Raw genomic sequence first — 20,871 nt, 5'->3', positions numbered from 1 at the left:
TTGGTTAAGCATCCGACTCTTGATTTTGGCTCAGATCATGATCTCAGAGTCCTGGGATGGAGCCCTACCCTGGGGTCCATGCTCAATAGGGAGTCTGCTTGGGAGTCTCTCTCTCCCTCTCTTTCTCTCTGCTCCTCCCGCAGCTTGCTCTCTCTCTCAAATAAGTGAATAAAAAATCTTAAAAAAAAAGAAAATTTGGGAGTATAAAACAGTTATTCAAACTTAATTGGACTGTTTCATAAAATTTTTCAGTAAAAGTCTATCACAGTGGGTTGAAAAGACCAATTCGAAAGCTCACTATGTAAAAGAGTACGTGAACACGAAGGAAGGGGAGGCTGGAGAGCGGCGGCCCCAGAGCTCTGACCACTCCACTACTTTTCCACAGGCCCTAGGTGCTTCAGTAGAGCCCCTTTAAAAATTACTGGTCATACCAAGATAAACGACTCCAAGGTTCTCAATATTTACCATTACTCTCCACACACTTTAATAAGAAGCTCTTGGGGAGAAATAAGGCCTACAAGTGTCTTTATTGGGGGTACGGTCAAAAGATGAGTTACTGACTTCAGAATAACTCAATCAGAATAAAATATTTTCCTTAAAAAAAAAATCAGAACGAAATTTGATTAACATTTTTCTTTCCATACTAGAAATTACCTAGTTGACTGTATTTTACATGTCAATACAGGAGAAGCTATGGTTCTTACCTGAAAGTGGCCACAAAGTTCACTGTGGGCCAGCCTAAGACAAAGGATTTCACGGCATTGGTGTGGCCTTCTCCCACTTCATCCACACAACTTGCTGTCCACATGTCACTTAATTTTATTTTATTTTTTATCTTAAAGTTGTTGTTATATCTAGAAAGATAAAAACCAGACAGGACTTCTTGTTATTTTGTTTCTTAAATTTTATGAGAGCTTCTGTACTTGTGATAAGAGGACAGTTTCCACTAATCATGGACAAAGAATGTCTTATTCATTGTTTGTAACTTCAGGGCCTACCACAGGAAAAGCCAGTCGGTTACCTTTGGCCCGAAAAGGTCTTTGAAACATTTGGTGTATTACTCCTCATGCCTGTGTTTATGGGCAGCAAATAGCCATAAACTGCCTACTTTGTTTTTCTATGTTGAGCATTGCATTTGGATCAAAAATCTAATTTTAAATTTATTGCTATTCTAAAAAATTCATTTATTATTTATAACCTGCCTACTCCAAAAAAATTTGAGTGGCTGAACAAAAGATTAAAGTACACATTATTTATGAAAGTATTTATAAAATTTTCACCTTAGGAGAGATAGATGCACTTAAAAATATTATCTGGAATTAATTAGGGGAATTTTCAATGTATTTCCAACTGAATGGTTACAAGATTTTCTAGTCTTTACAAGCAAAGTTTAGTTTAAATTTCCTTTCTTAAGAATTTTTCATATCATTTTCGCATATATTCTGACTAAAATTAAAAAACTATAGCCTAAAAACAGACCCTAACCTAAACTGGAAAAAAAAAAAAAAAAGAAGAAGCAGGAAGTACTATGTCTAAGTGGAGTTAACATACTTAATATTCATCTCCAAGGACCCAGAAGGTGATCTACTTTAAGTTGGCAATGAAATTGCTTTTTGACAACTTCTACCTAATCTCCTTTAGAACCTGACATTGAAACCACCATTATCTCTTGATCTAAATTCATAGATTTAATGCTCATCATGGACCCGAGAATTAGTTAGTTAGAAGGCACTGGGAAAGATAAAGAGAACGCTCACAGAAACTTGCATACTTCCTACCATTCAGAACCATTTGTGGAAATAGAAAAAGCTAACATGAAATCAAAGATACTTCATATGGCAGTATTCCTAAAACTCCTTCATGGAATATTTAAAGGCAGAACTCTTCAGTTAGGATTTATAAAATGAAAAAGGATCTTGCAGGAACTACACAAGAAGGATAGTCTGGATTCAAAGCTTCATTTATACTTCCTGTAGGGCACACTTAATGTAAGTGTAATAGGAAAGAGCCTTGTAGCATAATGATGTCTATGTTTCATTTCAATATTTTTCATCCTGTTGCTACGAATCTTTAGATTTTTAAAAAATGAAACAGACTCAATTGAAGATAAAATCTTATTTCTTTTTATTTTCTTGCTAAAAAATCTTATTTTTTGATAGTGCCTATTTAGGTAATATAAAACTGAAACTACAAATCATTTGGAAAGAAAGGTATGTTCCCCTTTCTCTTTTTACACAGTTTGTGTTTCCTAATGCAGGTCTCTCTCTATATCAGATACTTCAGATACCAGGTGGGAACTTATCACATTTACTGCCTTGGAAAAAAATCATTGCAATGATTCTTTCCCTAGATCAATAAAGTGTCAAGATTATCCACCTCCTGCTACAGGAAGTTAATCTAAAAGTGTAAACAATCACTTCCATTCTATTGGCTAATATTTACTGAGAACTTCTCATGTGCCAGTCAGTCATTGTGGTAAACACTTTACACACATTATTTAGTTTAATCCTCACTTTATAGATAAAGAAATGGAGCCATGGAGAGATTTAGCTAAGTAACTTGCCAGAAGTCAAATAGCTTAACTAGAACAGCTAGAATCTGAACGTGAACAGTGTTGACTTCTGAACTTATTTAATGCTCTTAACTACTATGTATCTATAAAAAGCCCTGGATATTGTTGGTCTTATAAAGCATCTGGATGGAAGTATCTTACCATGAAGTTCCCTTCAGCTTTTCTATTTTCAGCCTTTTTTTTTTTTTTAAGTTTTATTTATTTGAGTCATCTCTACACCCAACGTGGGGCTCGAACTCCTGACCCTGGAGATCAAGAGTTGGATGCTCTTCTGACTGAGCCAGCCAGGCGCCCCCAGTCTTACTTTTTTCTCCCTCTGTACCTACAAGGCTTTGTGATAAGACTGTTTACTGTGGAGGCGGAGAGGAATCTCATAAACACTTATGTCCACAAAGATAAATGGAGTAGCTTCAAAGTACTTAAAACCAGTATTAAATAAAATTTTACATTTAGTCCTGGTGTCATGGTGTCTCTTCATATTTTTCACACTCAATTTCCAATAGTATTAGACTATTCTAATTGAAATTTAAAAGTATGAATCTAATGTGAACTGGCTGAAAAAAACAAAATAACAACCCCAAAAGTAATTCTTTATTTCCACAGTGTAGTCCCTTACTACAGATTTTTTTTTTTTTAAAGATTTTATTTATTTATTCATGAGAGACAGAGAGAGAGAGAGAGAGGTAGAGGGAGAAGCAGGCTCCCAAGGAGCAGGGAGCCTGATGCGGGGCTCAATCCCAGGACCCTGGGATCATGACCTGAGCCGAAGGCAGACGCCCAACGACTGAGCCACCCAGGCGTCCCTACAGATTTGTTACGATGAGAGATCTATTTCCCTATTTTCCTGTGTTCCAATCTTTATACTGGAAGGAATCCCAGTGAACTGCTGAAATACACAGGATTCTAGGGAGATTTCCCTCCATTCGAAGATGGAGATGTTTTACTAAGTATGTTTGGAGTAGAGGACATGGTGTCTGATGGTAATTCTACTGATAATGAATAAATAACCACAACTTTTTTTTCTCTTCATCTTACTGACATAAGTAGATCTCGTCATTATTTCCCTGCTTGCTCAGGAAATAACAATCTGAGAAAAGTGGAGGCTTGAGAAGGTGTGAGGTCACTACAGTCACTTCCTCTCAGTAAATTCCACATGGCTGCTCTACAGTTATGGATGGAATAGTGACTTCTTTCTACATACTTTCACGTTTTCAAACATTAAATCTTAAAAGATGAAAAGCCATAATTCTATTGGAAAAATATCTTTTTATTTAGCTTTCTAATGAATATCAAAAGTGGTCACAAAGGTCCCTTTCAGTTTTAATACTTATTCTAATGACGTATGGAAAAGAAGGACAATAAACTCAACAGAATTTTAGGTAAACACTGTTAACATTCAGCACAAAGTGAATAAAATACTTTGGCCAATAAAAGGAAAAAATTAAAAACCCTTTGTGCTAGTTCACTCACTAAAATCCACTTGGTTTCACTAAGTAAATATGGGGCAGCTGGTAATTAGTTATCTCACTGGAATTTATTTCTATACCATCAGCCTATGGACTGAAAGCAGTTTCTAAAGGGAGCCTGAAGATGAGCTGAAGTAATATTGAACTTAACGTAGTGAATTTGTTCACCAAGTATATGATTAAGCACTAATATCATTTCAACAAATTAATGATCAAGGGTACAACCCAATCGTCCATCAAAGGGTGAGAAGTGACAGGGAAGACATAGGTTTAGTATTACAGGGGACTAGTTCTTCTTGGTTGCTGTTTATTTCAGGAAAAACATAAGGTTCTTATTAAGAAGCATCTGTGAATGTATCAAATGTTATCTATTAGAATGACCATATAATGATAAATTCTTGGCAACATTTTTGCAAGGTGGCAGTATTCAATAATAATGATTACTTTCTCAAATCTATATGTCCTCTTCATCTCAAGAGTCTTGGGCTTATGCCCACCTACTCCCCAAATTAACTTAGATCACTCACACTTTTTAATATCCACAATAAATGTAGAAAGTTCTTAAAATAATCTTTCATGAACCGACTCTCTTAAATAAAAACAGAATTCAATACTGTTAATAGATTTTGTCATACATTTAAGTAGACACAGAGTTCTTTCAAAAGCAGTATGTGAGGGCGCCTGGGTGGTTCAGTCGGTTAAGTATCTGCCTTTGGCTCAGGTCATGATCCCAGGGTCCTGGGATCAAGTCCCACATCAGGCTCCCTGCTCAGCGCGAAGCCTGCTTCTCCCTCTCCCACTCCCCCTGCTTGTGTTCCCTCTCTCACTGTCTCTCTATCTCTGTTGAAAAATAAACAAAATCTTAAAAAAAAAAAAAAAAAGTATGTGAAAAAAATGGTGTTCACCTTATGTGAGAAAGGGACAGTCAAAATAAAGTCAGCTCTACAGGTAAATGATAGGCCTAGATTTGACATATTTTTAAAACAGCAATTTTCTAGTGGTAAAGAAACTATATAAAAGGTTTTCCAGCAAAACACTATATGGGTTACATAAAACCACTTAGACATTAGCAAAAACCAGAACAATAAATGACAGGTAAGAAAACAAAAGTTTTCTACTCTAAATATTATCATAATTGTTAAGGAAAAAGCATCTAAAAAAGGTGAAGAAAATATTTTCCTACATAAGAACTGAATACATATTACAAGTAAATAGTCTCTAAGGTCCTAAAGTCCAGGAAATGGATTATTAAAATAAGTTTTTGTTGTTTGCTTATCTACCTGCAGGCTGAGCACAAAACTAGGCACATAATGGGTACAATGGGGGAACAGTACCAAGGGCCAGCCACTGGAAATAAGGCCTAGATTAAAACCCTAGCTCAGCCATTTCCTATTATATACCCTTGGACAAACCCCCCTGAGTCTCAGTATTCATTATCTAAAACAACTCTTGTCTTGGAGGATTGTTAGGAAAATGTAATAAGATCTTTGTGATTCTCTTATCATAATACCAAGCATACAGAACCCATCCAGTACATTTTAAGTAAAGAAATGGCAACCAATCTACATTAAAAAATGATTTGTTCCTCTATCAATAGCATATAGCTTTAAATGGACTTAGTACAAAGGCTTGGAGGGAAAGAATTTTCTTTCTCTATATTCTTTATAACATTAAATCTACTTCCAAAACTACATTGTAGGCATTACTTATATTCAAAACATGTTTTAAGCTTTGCCTGATTTTGAGTTGCGTTCCATTGTGGTTGGAAAAGATACGTGGTAAGATTTCAATCTTACTAGTTTTGTTAAGACTTGAGATATCACGTCACACTGTCAGAATGGCTATAAAAAAAAAAAAAAAGAACCCCAAAAACAAAGCAAACAAAAAAAAAAGCCAAAAAGACAACAAATATTGGTAAGGACATGGAGAAATTGGAGCCCTTGTACACTGTTGGGGAATGTAAAATGGGGCAGCCACTATGGAAAACAATATGGAGGTTTCTCAAAAAATTAGAAACAGAAATATTATATGATCCAGAAATCCCACTTCTGGGTATTTATCAAAGAACTGAAATCAGGATCTTGAAGAGATACTAACACTCAAGTTCAGTGCGGCACTATTTACAATAGCCAAGGTGTGGAAACAACCTAAATGTCCACTGATGAGTGAATGGATAAAAAAAATGTGGTCTATACATACAACAGAATATTATTCAGCCTTAGAAAAGATGGAAACCCTTCAATATGCAATAACCCGGATTAACCTGGAGGATGTTATGCTAACGAAATACACCAGTCACAGAAGGACAAACACTGCGTGATTCCACTTATATGAGGTATCTAAAATAGTCAAACTTATAAAATCAGAGTGGAATGTTGTTTGCCAAGGGCTAGGGGAGGGAGAAAATGAGGAATTGCTAATAAACGAGCATTAAGTTTCAGTTATGCCAGATGAATACATTCTAGAGATGTTAACTAATAGGCACGGTGTTGTATGTATGTTAGTTAACACTACTGGATTGTACACTTAAAGATTTGTTAAGAGGGTAAACCTCATGTTAAGTGTTCTTACCATAAGGGAAAAAAAAGACATTTTTTTTTCCTAAGGAAAAAACCTAACACATTCTGAAACCATTTTCTTATTTTTATCTTTGCCTTTAAGTTTTAAAAAATGTATCAATGGTTCACTAAGCATTCTATACAGCTTCTTACTAGTTAAGTATTTAGTTAGATCCTTTACTCATCGCATAAGAAAGACTATAATGCTATAAAAGCAAACAAAAACTTTCTATGGAAGAATTTTCTATGAAATCCATAAGAAAAGGAGTAACAGAGACAGCAGACTCTGAAGTAAGATGGACCTATGTTCAAATGTGGGCTACTAATTACTACCTTTGGGATCTCGGTAAAGTAATTTAACTTCTCTGAGTATCAATTTCTTCTGTAAAAAGAGACAAATAATATCTGCCTGATAGAACGGTTATGCAGGTTAAAGTCTCTAGAAAAATACCTAACATACAATAAGATCTAAATAAATGTGAGGTCTCTACTGTTACTAAAATCATATTAATAGTGTTATTAAATTATATTACAATCCCTTTGAATAAAATCCCAACTCCTTATCACAGCCGTTGTTGCACCCGGCCTCCGAGATGGCCCCCAACGGTCCTCGCTTCCTGATATTCGCACCCCTCGCAGAGCTGTCTTCCATGCTGCACTAAGGCTGGTCTGTGTGGCCAATAGCATATGTCAGAAATGACAGTATGCCACCTCCAAAATTAGGTTATGAAGGACTGTGGCTTCTATTTGGGGTGTTCTCTCACTTGCCTACATCTATCTCACACTCCTGGATCTTCCACTTCGGAGGAAGCAATACCATGTCATGAGCAGCCCTGTGGAGACACCCCCATGGAGAGGAACTACAGGGTCTGGCCAACAGCCAGGGAGAAACTGAGGCCTGCCAGCGTCCACACAAGTGAGCGGGGAGGTCAACAGCTTGACTGCAACCTCACGAGGACCTGTGAGCCAGAACCACCAGCAAAACCACTCCTCAGTCTGAGATTCCTCAGTCTGAGATAAGTGTTCCTGAGTATGAGATGTCTGTAGTTATAAACTGTGGTTTTGGGGTAATTTGTTACATGGGAATAGACAATACAGCTGACAAGGTCCTGATAACCTGATCCTTGTCTATTTCTCCAACCTCAATTCATATTGTGCTCCTGCTCCTTATGCTCCTGTTATAGAGGCTTTCCTTTGGCTCCTTCAAAGGGCCAAGCTTTTCCCATCACCTTTGGGTCTGCTCTTCCCTCTGCCTAGAATGCTCATCCTCCTAATATCTGAATGGCTGGTTGCTTTTCAGCCTTCAATGATTTTCTTTTTCCTGACTATACCTACTTAACATATATCCCATATTTTACTTCACCCTGTACTCAATTTTCTTCATAGCACTAATCACAATCTGTAATTTCTCCCACACGTTAGGATAAAAGTGCCAAAAAAGCAGGGACCATACCCATCACATTGTGTACTGTATCCCCTATACGTATTCAGAACAGGGCACAGAGTGGGACCTAAATGAACACTCACTGAATGAATAAACAATTAAAACTTTCTTTTTGCAAAAATAAAATAAAACAAAACTATAAAGCTCACTTCAGATATCAGTTATGGTAAGAGAGGCCTGACATTCTTTACAGTAAGCACTGACTAGAAAGGTTATCTTTGTTAGTGGGAATGCAATTTTATAATGATAACTGGGAGAGGTTTACAGTATACTTACTTGATTTTGGCCACAACAAACAGATCGTTGAACAGGAAAAGATGCCGCTCCTGCCTCTGCAGACCTCGTTTGAGCTCTACCCGGCCATCAATTAGCAGAGTCCTACTGGAACACACAAATGAGGAGAGAAATGTACATGTGTCCACACTGGCAGCAGGACTTTCCCTGGAACAGATCAAACACCACAGATCTTTAGTCAAATGATCAAATATAGGATCGAGCTCTATAAAATTATAGCTTCTGGTTGGTCAAGAAATATACAGCTCTCTGTCTTTTTAATGCAATGGCAAAGTTTCCTAATTGGTCCCTCAGTCTTTCTCTACACAGTGGTCTTTTACATCTCATTATGAAATTTTTCAAACATGATGCAAAATTTTAAGTTTTATAATAAACCCATTTATACCCCAACCTGGATTTTACCATGAAAATTTTACTGTATTCGCTTTATTATATATATATCCAACTCTCTATCCTATCTATTCGATAATCCATTCCATTTTTAGCATTTCAGTGTAAACTGTATACAGCAGTACATTTCTCCTTAAATACTTTGGCATGAACATCATTAACTAAAGTTCAGTATTTACTTATAATTTAAAGAAATGAGTGTACAATGAAATGCAGAGATCTTAGGTATATATTCACTGAGTTTTCACAAATGTATTCACCCGCACGGTTTAAAACTTTATCAAGTTAGGAAGATCATCATCACACCAAAGTATTCCCTCTTGTCCCTTCTCAGTTGGATATTTTAGCTGAAGACGGCTTCTATGTACTGACTTCTGGGTTGTTTATTTCTTCACTGCAGGCTGAGACCATCAGCTCAAAAGTATACCGGCACCAAACTTACCTTTTTACCCGCCCAATTATTTTAAAAATCGCCCCCATTTGTAGCTTGACTGCTTTGCATGTGTCACATAACTACACCCGATCTCTGCTAGCCTTGATAAGACAGAGCAGTGATGGTAAGACTCCAAGTCACTGCTGCCCATCAGAGTTCTCTTCCCTGCTGTGCTACTGAACTAGCTCCCCGAGATGTGTAAGCTCCAGGGACCCCCTCTCCAATCTTCCTCACCTCAGGAGTTCCCTTGCCCTTCTCCTCTTCTGGATGGTGGTCCTTTGACCACAAGCCTCAAGACAGTCTCATGCCATAAGGGACTTCCTTTCTCCTGCAACCCTGCCCAATGATAGCTTTTTCTTTGTTCAGTCCCTAAATCCCTCAAATTCCTTACAATAGTCAATCCCCACCCTGTCACCCTCAAGGCAACCACTCTTCTTTTTCTCCACTGAAGACTAGTTTTGCCTGTTCTACGATTTCACATAAACTGAGCCGCCATATGCACTTCTTTGTGGAAGCTATTTTTTAGTCAGCTTTTATCAGTAATCCATTCCTTTATGCTGCTGAATACTATTCCACTGCATAAATCTATCAAAGTTTGTTTATTCATTCTCCTATTGATGGGCTGGGCTCTTTCCAGTTTTTAGCTATTATGAATAAAACTGCTATTAAACACTGTACTGGTCTTTTTGTGACCCATGTTTTAATTTCTCTTGAAGAAAATCTAAGAATGGAACTGTTGGGTCACAGAGTAGGTAGATGTTTAATTTTAGAAAAAACTGCCAGTTAGCTTTCCAAAGTGGTTGTTATCAATTTTTATTCCCAACAATATTGCGGGGGAGTGCCAGACACTCGACAGCCTTACCAACACTTGATGTTGTCAGTCCTTTAAATTTTGGCCATTCCAGTGGGTACACAGTAACGTCTCATTACAATTTTAGTTTGCACTTCTCTGATGACTAATGATGTTGAATGCTCATGTTCTTTTTGGTTGTTTGTATATTTTCATTTCTGAATCATCTTAAAATCTTTTGCCAATGTAGAAAAACTGGGTTATATATCTTTTTATTACTGAGTTATAGGAATTTTTTTATATATCTTGGATACTCGCGTCCTTTGTCAGATATGTTTTACAAATAGTTTTTCTTTGCTGCCTGTATACTTTCTTGTGTTTTTGATGAAGTTTTTAAGTTTCGATGGAGTCTAATTTATCATTTCTGTTGACCGAAGAAATCTTCACCCACCTCCAAGTCAAAGAAGATATTCTCTAATGTTTTTCACTAAAATCTGTATAATTTTAGTTTTTACATCTAGGTATATGATCTCTCTCAAATTAACTGCAGCTTATGGCATAAGGCAGGGGCTAGGGTTCATTTTGCCTTTCTATATGGATACCATATTACTCAGCACCATGTGCACGGAAGACTTTCTCTTCCTCAATGGATTGCTTTGGCACCTTTGTTAAAATTACGTAAGTATTAAGCATGGGTCTATTTCTGGGCTTTCTCTTCTGTTCCACTGATCTGTTTGTTAATTCTTATGCTAGATACACATTGTCTTCTAATTTTACCTTTACAGTAAATCTTGAAATCAGGTAGTATATATCTACCAACTTTTTCTTGTTTGAGGCTGCTTTGGATAGTCTAAGTCTTTTGTATTTCCATATACATTTCAGCGATTAATAAAGATGAACACAAGAGAAAAAGGCTATTGTGGCAGGGGAAGAAGAGATGACCTCAGTTTCAAATATACTTTGTTTGAAATTATCAGTGGACTAGGTGGTATGGAGAAACCAGCCAGGCAGCTAGCACTTAGAAGAGATGTCAGAATGAGATGTAGATCTGGTGATCATCCAAAGACAGGTGCATATATGCTATGGGAATGGCTGAAACTGCATAGGGAAGGAGCACAGAATATGAGAAAAAGGCAGAAAACACCTCCCTGAGAAAAGATGTGATTTGAAGTGGTGAGGAAAAGAGAATCTGTGAGCAAGGTGGAGGCTGCTGAAATTGGTAGAGGGGTAACAAGTTGAAGCCTGAAAAGATGTCTGGGAAAAAAATCAGTTGGTCATTAAGACCTTCAAGAAAATAGTTCCAGGAGATTGGTGAGGTTCTGCAGAACGTGAATGGCCTGGAGCTTGAAGAACTAAGGAATGAGAAAGGAAGAATTGAAGTCTGGTTCTGGTTATTTTTTTAGCAGCTTAGCACTACAAGGTCACTTTAAAAGGAAAGGCAGGAAAAGGAGAGAAACAATTAGCCCTGAAGGTGGGTGTTATTACCCCTCATTTTGCAGATTTGGAAGCTGACGTTCAGAGCAGTTAAAATACACAGCTACTAAGTGAGAGAAATTTACAAGTAAGTATGGTTTCAAAACATGTACTTAAAAAAATTCCATGTAGCCTTTCAAAAGGACAAACATTTCATTCATATTGACTCATCCCTCATCCACCCAAGGTAACTGAACTTGGTAGTTTAGGACTTAATGGGAGTGGGGGAAGAAGTGGGTTCATCCAAGCTTTTTTGCCAAGCAGTGTGACACGGTGACTTATTTGGCTGCCTCAGTTTCCACATCTGTAAAGGCAGCTGGACTGGAAGATCTTGAAACAGTTTTTATAATCTGTATACCAGACTAAGTATAAAAACATGTACTCAAAAGGTGGAATTAGTATTACTGATGAGAAGGAAATAGATAATGGATATGGTTAGCAAGTAACCCTAACCTACAGTTTATAAATACAGAGATACGCATACTTGAGAGTCACCTCAGGGAAACAAGTCAGAGTTGAAATAAAATAAAAACCAAGAGACATAATAACAAAAATAGCAATAAGAACTGAAAAATGTTTATTAGTCTAATGGAGCTCAAAGAACAAGAATTTGTCAGAGCCTCCATCAAAGTACAGGGTATAAGAGGCCATGTCCTGTAATCCCAAGTATCTGGTTCAGGTGATAGCCACAAAAAGCGGAGATTCTCGGTTATCCATGTTTCTTGGGTTGGAACAGTATGGGTCACAGGGTCTGTTCTCCCTTGGGTATACTACACAACTGAGGGCTCTCTGAGATAATATCTGAGTGGTCAGCCATCTGTTCTCTGTTACAATTATCCTCAAAGTGTGGTCCCCAACAAGCAGCATCAGCATCAACTGGTAACTTCTTACAATTGCAAATTCTGAGGACCACCACAGACTTAAGGACTCAGAAACTTGGGAGGGCTGGCTCAGCATTCTGTATTTTAACAAGCTCTTCAGATAATTCTAATGCACGCTGAAGTTTGAGAACCACTGCTGTCCAAAACTCTGTAACACCTCCTGGCTCTAACATTCTAAGAGTCTACAACTCTGTATTCGAAGTATTAGTGGCATATATTTCTACTTCAGGTAAGGTGAACTTCTGAGAGCCGTTCCATCATTTCCTGTAGTTTTGAGGCTACAGTTAACTCTCTGAGGAAGTGAAAGCCATTATGCTCCCTAAATACTAATTAAGCACATACTGTGTGTAATTTAAAGAGATGTATAAATGGGGAACAAAGACAGTAAACCAGTCAGAGTCCTTTGAGAGAAAAGGGAAAGGGAGTTTCTCTGTTTAATACTGCAGATTGGAATTAGGCAATGAGAAAAGGCCCATCATAGAGAAAAATCATTTCTATTTCAAATTCTTTTGGGATGGGGAGTGGGAGGAGGCATAATGGCATCTTTTATTATGTAGTAATTTTCAAATTTATAGAAAAAAAGAACAAAATTTCACTTGCTGTTATGAAAATTGAGCAAGGACAAGGCTAGCAAGCAATGAACAGATGAAGGAATTGTTAACACAGATAGCATTTTACACAGCTTTAGTTTCTCCATCTCCAGACAGAAAAGCTTTGCAAGGAGAAAGGTCATCTTTTGCATTTTGGTTTTAAGTTCAATAAGTAACTGCTTTTTAATTATAATTATAAACCATCAGATAGGGGCGCCTGGGTGGCTCAGTCACTTAAGTGTCTGCCTTCAGCTCAGGTCATGATCTCAGGGTCCTGGGATGGAGCCCCATGTTGGGCTCCCTGCTCGGTGGGAGCCTGCTTCTCCCTCTCCCTCTGCCTGCCCCTCCCCCGGCTTATGCTCTCTTTCTCTCTCTCTCTCTCTCAAATAAATAATTAAAAAAAAAATAAACCATCAGATAGCAGTATAGTTTAAATTAGGGATCCTTAAACTATTACTCAAAGTTTGCAACCATAAATAGTTTAGGCTTTGTGGGCCATATGGCCTCCGCTGTCAACTTAGTCAGCTACCTAAATGAACACGTGTGGCTATGAGCCAATCAAACTTTATTTGCAAAAACAGGCTGCTTGTCTGGGCCATAGTTTGATGACTCCTGGTTTAAACAATAGTTCTAAATCATTTAAATGCTCATAAATAAAGACTAATCTGAAACAATTAGGGAATTAGAATTGTTTGTTTGTTTGTTTGGGGTTAGTGTAGGCCAAAGTTTAATTAGGTTATGGTTTAAAAAAAAATGTTTTGCATTTTAAAGCAACTCCAAAGGATTTTCATACATAATAACTCACTTTCCACCTCACAACACTTTCAAATAAGTAGATGGTAGTATGGGGGAGAATCCAAAATGAAGTTAAAATATTTTTCTTTTTCATTGTGGATTTATCAATATACATGTCGGCAGTCTGTCATTTTGAAGATCCACATATAAGTATGGCAAGAGATACCTCACGACTTTAGCAAGCTAAGCATTGGTTAAAAAAAATACAACCAACATTCATGCAATAGTCTGGAGTAAAGATAAACATCTCAGTACTCACATAATTTAAAATGAAAAAAATCTGTCCTAGAAGGAAACAAAAGCACACATAACCTTTGTGTTTTTAAAATTACAATCTTAATCAGTGTTTCCTACTTAAAAATGTATTTCTCAATTATGTGACTCTGAAGTGTTTATTTTTATTCTGAGTGCAATGTAGATGTGTTTATTTTAGTCTTTTAGAGTATGGAAATGGGGAGGAGGGCAAGATTGTAACCTTCTATTTAGCCTCTTAATATAGCCTGATTAGGATTTACAAGTTATAATTAACAGAGCTCTAAGATGATCTAACAAATACAAGCTGAGTCTAAGAATTAACCTGCTGCCGGTTTCTTATATATTAACATTCTATTTTCAAATAGGTTTGTGAAGTCATTTCTAAAAGGCAAAAAGGAATTTTAGAATCTTAGTAATGTTTTACTAAAACTAGATAATAGCTTTCACGAAACTTGGCCACAGTAATACCTCTTAATATTTATTACTAAGGCTCATTGTAAAAGTGAGTTTACTTTTAGGTACAGTTTTAGAGGTGGTGGTGTTTCATCTTAAATCACAGAAGAAGAGAAACTAAAATTCAGAATACTTTTTGAAAATGTCTATATTTGTAAGTGATAATTAATTAGTAATTATGATGGCAAGTACTAGGTAGGATCTTGATAACCTCAAAGCCTAGCACATGGTCACCGCTCATTTCAAATGTCATCTCTTCCATAAAAATTTTCTTTCAATTGAACTCTTGATTGGTATCTCTTAGGTGATATCTAGCACTTAGATCCTGCCTTGTACCTCTGAAATATTCTCATTCAACATGTATTGAGTCTATGACTACTGTACAATAAATTGATTCTTTGTACAGTGATAGGGTTGCCTTTGGTGCATGCCTGCCATGCACCAGGTGCTGGAGATAGTCGTGGTCCCTGGTGGCAGGGGGTTAGTCATGTGACAGCTATAGCAGACAAGTAACACAATGACAAACTAGTGAGGTATGTGCAGTAAGAGAACTTCAGAGGACTGGGGGTACAGAGAGGGACAACAATAGGAGTCCCTATCTGAGACTGGATTGGTTAGAAAAGTTTCTTGGAGGAACCAAAGTCTTAAAGGATAGGCTGACCACTGAAGGCTGAAGGGCAGTCTAAGTAGGAAGAAGAGCACAGCAAACATGCCTGGTTTGGGGCAGTAATTGTGGGAAGTTCAGAAAGACCAGAGTGATGAAGGCCTGAGAGGAGGAGTGGCACATGAGGAAGGGGCCATATTACGGATCACATTTAGACTTTATGTGAAAGCACAAAAGATTTTAAGCAAGGCAGGGTGTTTTGTAATTTGCTGAAGAAAACGGATGAGGGCAAGCTTAGAGGAAAAGAGACCTTTAGGAATTTACTGCAATAATCTTAGGCAAGAAATGTCATGAACCTGAGCTGGCAGCGAGAAAAGGACAGAAGATATAGGGAAAAAAAACATATCAAAGAGATATTAAAAATACAAACTGTGCAAATTTGCAAATTGATTAGTTATGGGGGTGAGATAAGAGATAGAACTAAGAAAAGAATATAATCTCAGCACCCAGCCTTTATTTATTTATTTTTATTTTTCATCTAACACATATCTGCTAAGCATCTCTATGTGTCGGCGAGGCATCGGGCTAAATGGTGAAGATATGGGGTAGGCCACTTAGATTTATCCTCTACTCTTGTGAAACTCTGAGTCTGGCTCTACCGTCAGCCACGGTCTTGACATCACCCATCATTTTTGCTCAGTTCCCTTTGTAGTGGAGGTTGAAAACCACAGTCCACAATCATTTTATCTGGCCCACCCAGAGGTTTCAAAAACATTTGGTTTTGAATATCCAGTTCACCACATTTCCCTCTCTTGCCACTTTTTTCTGTTTACTGCACCTCCCAGGGACCTGAAAGCATTTAAGTCTGTGATTCAAGCCTTAGTGTTACTGTCTTTTCAACTAGCTTAATTTTTAGTTTTTTTTAAAATCATGATTAATTTATACACAAGATAAAATTTGTCACTTGAAGCATTCTAAAATGTTTTATTCAGTGGCATTTAGTATATTCACAGTGTTGTGCAACCATCACCACTATCTAGTTCCCAATATTCTCATCATCCCCAAAGGAATACCTGTACCTATTAAGCAGGCACTACCTGTTCCCCACTCTACCCAGTCCCTGGCAGTGACAAACTTCTTCCTGTCTCTATGGATTTGCCTAGTCCAGATATTTCAGATCCCATCATATGCGGCCTTTTGTGTCTGGTTTCTTTCACCTGGCATCATGTTTTCCAGGTTCATCCATATTGTAGTATCTGTCAGTCCTTTATTCCTTTTCATTGCCAAATAATATTCCATTGTATGGATGGACCACATTTGTTGATCCATTCATTAGTTGATGGTCATTTGGGTTTTTCTGCCTTATGACTATTGTGAATGGTGCTGCTTTAAAAGTTCATGTACATATTTTATCTGAACATCTGTTTTGGGGCCTTTTTTTTTAGTATATACTCAGGAGTGCAATTTCTGTATCATACAGTAATTGTTTAAGTTAATGAGAAAGTGCCAAACTCTTTTCCACAGTGGCTATACGATTATACATTCCCATCAGCAGTGTGAGGGCCCATACTTTTGACTCTTCTCTCTTTGGTCTCCACATACAATCACATTTTATCTTTTAAGGGTATTCAAATAAAAAATAAAATCTCCTGAGTCTAGACACTCACACCCTCTCCTATAGTTTGTAATGAACTCCTAACTGGACTCTCTACTTCCTTGCTCTCCCTTCTTTAATCTATACTACTCACTTCTTACTTCTATCTCATCAATCTTCTGACACACATTGTCAATGATCAGGGCATGTACACTGTCTAAAGAGTCATCCCAATTTATTAACCTAGCTTTCAAGTTCTAACATCTGTTTTAACCTAACCGGTTGATGATATCTCACATTGGACCTCTCCATATTGCCTGTGTAAAAGGTAACCTTTGTGAGTCTTAAGAGAATTAATCCAGAAGCAATTTAGAACAAAAAGACAGGACTACTGAAAGGAAGCCACAAAACCTACTATCAACATCAAAATTTTATCTTTTTCAGCAATAAGAATTTGTCCATTAGATATTCATCTCAAACAGGTAACATTAAAAGCACATTTTCAGAAAATCTATTCTAAAGCGATTAGCGGTCTTACTGACAGGATAAAACATGGGAAAGCCTATTTACATTTCAACAGTCATCATCCAGAAAAAATTACATTCAAATTACTGAAGAAAACTGTACACAGATGATAATGTGATGTGGCTGCATGCAATTTGTGCATCATGTCCACCTCAAATTCACTTCCCTGCTGCATCCTGTAGCTCATATTATACGGTCTGAACTCTGACTTTGTGTTGTAGAACCTCAGAGCCTAGTGATGATGTTGATAATCAAGATCAAAATGAACGAAGTTAGGATAAGCGTTTGTAGAGTACACAGAAGAATGGCTGGAAAAACAGTATGAGCAAGGCCTTAAAAGCAAGAAATACAAAAGGGAGAACTTTTAAATTATCAAAATTCTGATCAGAACAGGCAGCATAAGTGATATAACGAGACCAACAATCTTATGCCAACAATGCTAATATTTAAAGAGCCAGGAAAACATAAACATTACAAAAGCAAAGACAGAACAAGAATAAGAAAGGAGAGAGTGAAGGACCTGGAAGGACAGTAATAAAGAGTTACACTACCAGCGCACGATCACACACAAAGAGATATTACTTCCAAAAAAGGGACTAAACTACATAACTGCTTTAAAGCCACAAAAGTTGACACAGAAGTTGCTCAACAACAGCTATTAGGAATTCACTTAGTACAAAGCACGTGACAAGGCATTATAAGAAAGGAGAGAACAAGATCACAGGAGCATTGCCTCTGAGAGCTTAAAAAAACAACAGAACAACCCAGTTTGCATACAAATGATACACAATGATGTAAGCCCAAGTAGACAAAAACCTGGGCTTCAGAACACTGAGCACTGCAGTGAAAATAGCAACTCTTTGAGAACAATCCTATTTGATTATGAAATAATCAGCAGGAACAGAGATTCCAACTAAAGACTGGAGAAACCTTTAAATTTAGTCACTTATATGGCCTGTTGACTAACAATACTGTATATCTTATTTATCAACTAAAATCAGTTTGGGTCAAATTCTTGAATCAGATGAGAATGCTGACCATATTTAAGCTACTCAAGGAAATTTCTATGTGTAGTGATTACAGTGTGATATGGTTCTATGTTAGCTTGTTTACTGACTCAACAATGAACCAAGTTACCAACATGCTGGCTGGGCACTCCAGTACTTCGACTAGTTTGGTTCAGGTAATAATAATGGTACACTGAAAGGAACAAAAGAATCATACCTGATTAAAGGTAGTTCTAACTACAGTTTCTGGATCTGCTAAAGTTAAAAAATATCACTGGATAACTTCTAGTTAGAAAATTAAGAAATATCATATTATATACCTGTGAACTAGAAAGTCCTCAAGGTAGTAACCTAAAGTCTGCCCTTTAGGTAGTATCCTAAAGGGCAGAGAGAGCAGACTTAAGTTATCTGCTACCTCCAGCTCACTTAGGCCAAAATGTTAATATTCAGGTTGATACATAAGTGAGGTGAATCAATTAGTTGGTTTGGAACTAACAGAGAAGAGTTGCCTTTGATAGGAAACTTTACTATTTTACCGAAATACCTACATAATATATTACAGAAAGAAAAAACCACACAATAGATACTTACTTTAAGCCTTTTTTTTTTTTTTTTTTTTAAAGAAAATTGCAGCAATGAATTGAAGTCTCTTAAAGAAAAAACTCTCGGGAGGTTTTGAAATAAATTTTTGAGCACCTTCTTGGTCCTGATAATTTTATTTCAAATTAAGTCAATTTGGGAAATAAAAGAGAAAATAATTTTTTTAGTGGATGCTAAATAGAAAGTTCAATATTAAAGGAATATTTTAATCCAATGTGTTGTTTTTCTACATTGAAATAATTAAACTGTTTGATGAAGTTTAACCTTTATTTTTTAAATCCCAAATCCTATTCCATATTTATAAATAATTTGCTTATACTCACATATTAATGACTGCCTACACTGCATGAAGCACTATTCAAGACACTAGGGATATAAGCCAGTGAAGCAGCCAGAGGCCATGAAAGAATTTCACCTTTCATTGGAGTGAGTCAGGAAGAGGGGATGGTTTGAACAGAGAAGAGACAGGACCTATATGGTGAACAGGATGGAGGAAGACAAAAGTGGAAGCATGTAGTACTTGCTTAAAGAAAATTTAAAAGAATTAATAGTTATGAGTTGGCTAAATTTCCTTAAGTAAAAACTCATTAGAGGCTTTCTGAAAAGTAGTAACTTAGAAGAGAAATCATGGAGGTTGGCAGCTGTGGAAGTGGTTGGATATATTTCAAAGGTAGACCTTAATAGGATTAGATGATAGACTGATTTCCGGTGTAAGCAACTGGAGGAGTGGTGGGGATAAGGAATTTGGTTTTGGGTATGTTAAGTTTGAAATACCTATTAGATGTCAAAATGGAGATTTTAAAGCTATGAAAGAGATCAGGCCATCTAGGGAGTTAATATAGAGAATTGGCTCAATTACTGAGCCCTGAGGCCCACTAACATTTAGAAGTTTGTAAAGAAGGAGAAACTAGCAAAGTAGAATGAACTGGCTGTCAGTAAACAGCACCAAGAAGCCCAAGGAAGAAGGGAGAGACTGGAGCGTCCAATGCCAATGTCAAGGAAGATGATTTAACCATTGGACCTACCATTATGGCATTCACCAGTGACCCTGTCAAGAGCAATTCTGGTGGGCATTCATGAAGAAAGGATCCCAATCTGGTTAACATCAAATTTTTTGTAACTGATGATTCTGCAGAGTCACCCTCTAACTTGTCCAAAAGCACATTCAACTTTTGCAAAAAACAAAAAAATTGTTAAAAAGATACCAGATAAAATTGGAAACACATAAAAATGTATCTAAACCCAAGGAAGTGCTAATAAAATGGCCTTGGTCATTAGTTGGGAGGGCTATCACAAAGCTCCAAGGGTATTCTCTCATTGTAAGAGATAAAGCAACCAAGCTTAATAGAACATAAAAGCTATCTCATAATTTCATATGTTCCAGAAATTTCTCCCTCACAGTGCTAAGAAGTACTTTCCCTTGGAGAATGCAAAACATACTTTCTTGTGCTTAGCAGCAGTAACTTCTATCAAACACTAGCAGTTTTTCACAAAATCGGTGTTTAAGTCAAGAATTAGTTAGTATGTTATAAAAAGATGTCAGAACTTTCTTTGACAGACATTTCAGTTTTTGAGAAGAATATGTTTTAAAACGACTAGGTACATGAAAAGGACTTGAATAACTACCAAAAAGCCTAGGTTGCCGTCTTATTCAACCTTTAGGACTGAACACATTTTCTGTCCACCAAACTCAGTCAAAATAGGTGACTGAATTCTAGAAAATAGGATTTAGAAATTGTTAAGGACACCAGTAGTTATAATTCCAGAAAAAGAAATGGTCGCGTAAGTCCCATACCATAACATGAAATGCTTTTTATTTTTTAAATTTTTATTTATTTTTGAGAGAGAGGGTGCATGGTGGGGGGGGGGAGGGGCAGAGAGAGAGGGAGAGAATCTTCAGCAGGCATCGTACTCAGCATGGAGCCCGATGTGGGGCTCAATCCCATAACCCTGAGATCATGACCTGAGCTGAAATCAAGAGTCAGATGCTTAACCGACTGAGCCACCCAGGCACCTCTGAAATGCTTTTTAAATAAGTAAATCTCGGGCACCTGAATGGCTCAGTCGTTAAGCGTCTGCCTTCGGCTCAGGTCATGATCCCAGGGTCCTGGGATCGAGCCCTGCATCGAGCCCCGCATCGGGCTCCA

At 37.1% G+C, this 20,871-nt stretch overlaps 1 protein-coding gene across 1 annotated transcript in view; it reads right to left on the bottom strand.

Annotated features, from left to right (window-relative positions):
* ARHGAP20 (Rho GTPase activating protein 20) overlaps nt 1-20,871 on the bottom strand; it is a 128,886-nt gene that overhangs the window by 41,330 nt on the left and 66,685 nt on the right. The window contains exons 3-4 of the mRNA XM_021696426.1: nt 8,317-8,481; nt 705-854 (exon numbers count right to left, since the gene is read on the bottom strand). Of these exons, the coding sequence (XP_021552101.1) occupies nt 705-854; nt 8,317-8,481 (315 nt within the window). The remainder of the gene's footprint in view (nt 1-704; nt 855-8,316; nt 8,482-20,871) is intronic.

The sequence above is a fragment of the Neomonachus schauinslandi genome, chromosome 11, assembly GCF_002201575.2.
Source record: "Neomonachus schauinslandi chromosome 11, ASM220157v2, whole genome shotgun sequence".
NCBI classification, from domain to species: domain Eukaryota; kingdom Metazoa; phylum Chordata; class Mammalia; order Carnivora; family Phocidae; genus Neomonachus; species Neomonachus schauinslandi.
Note: the sequence above shows the minus strand (reverse complement) of the source record. Positions and strands in the feature narration are given on the sequence as shown.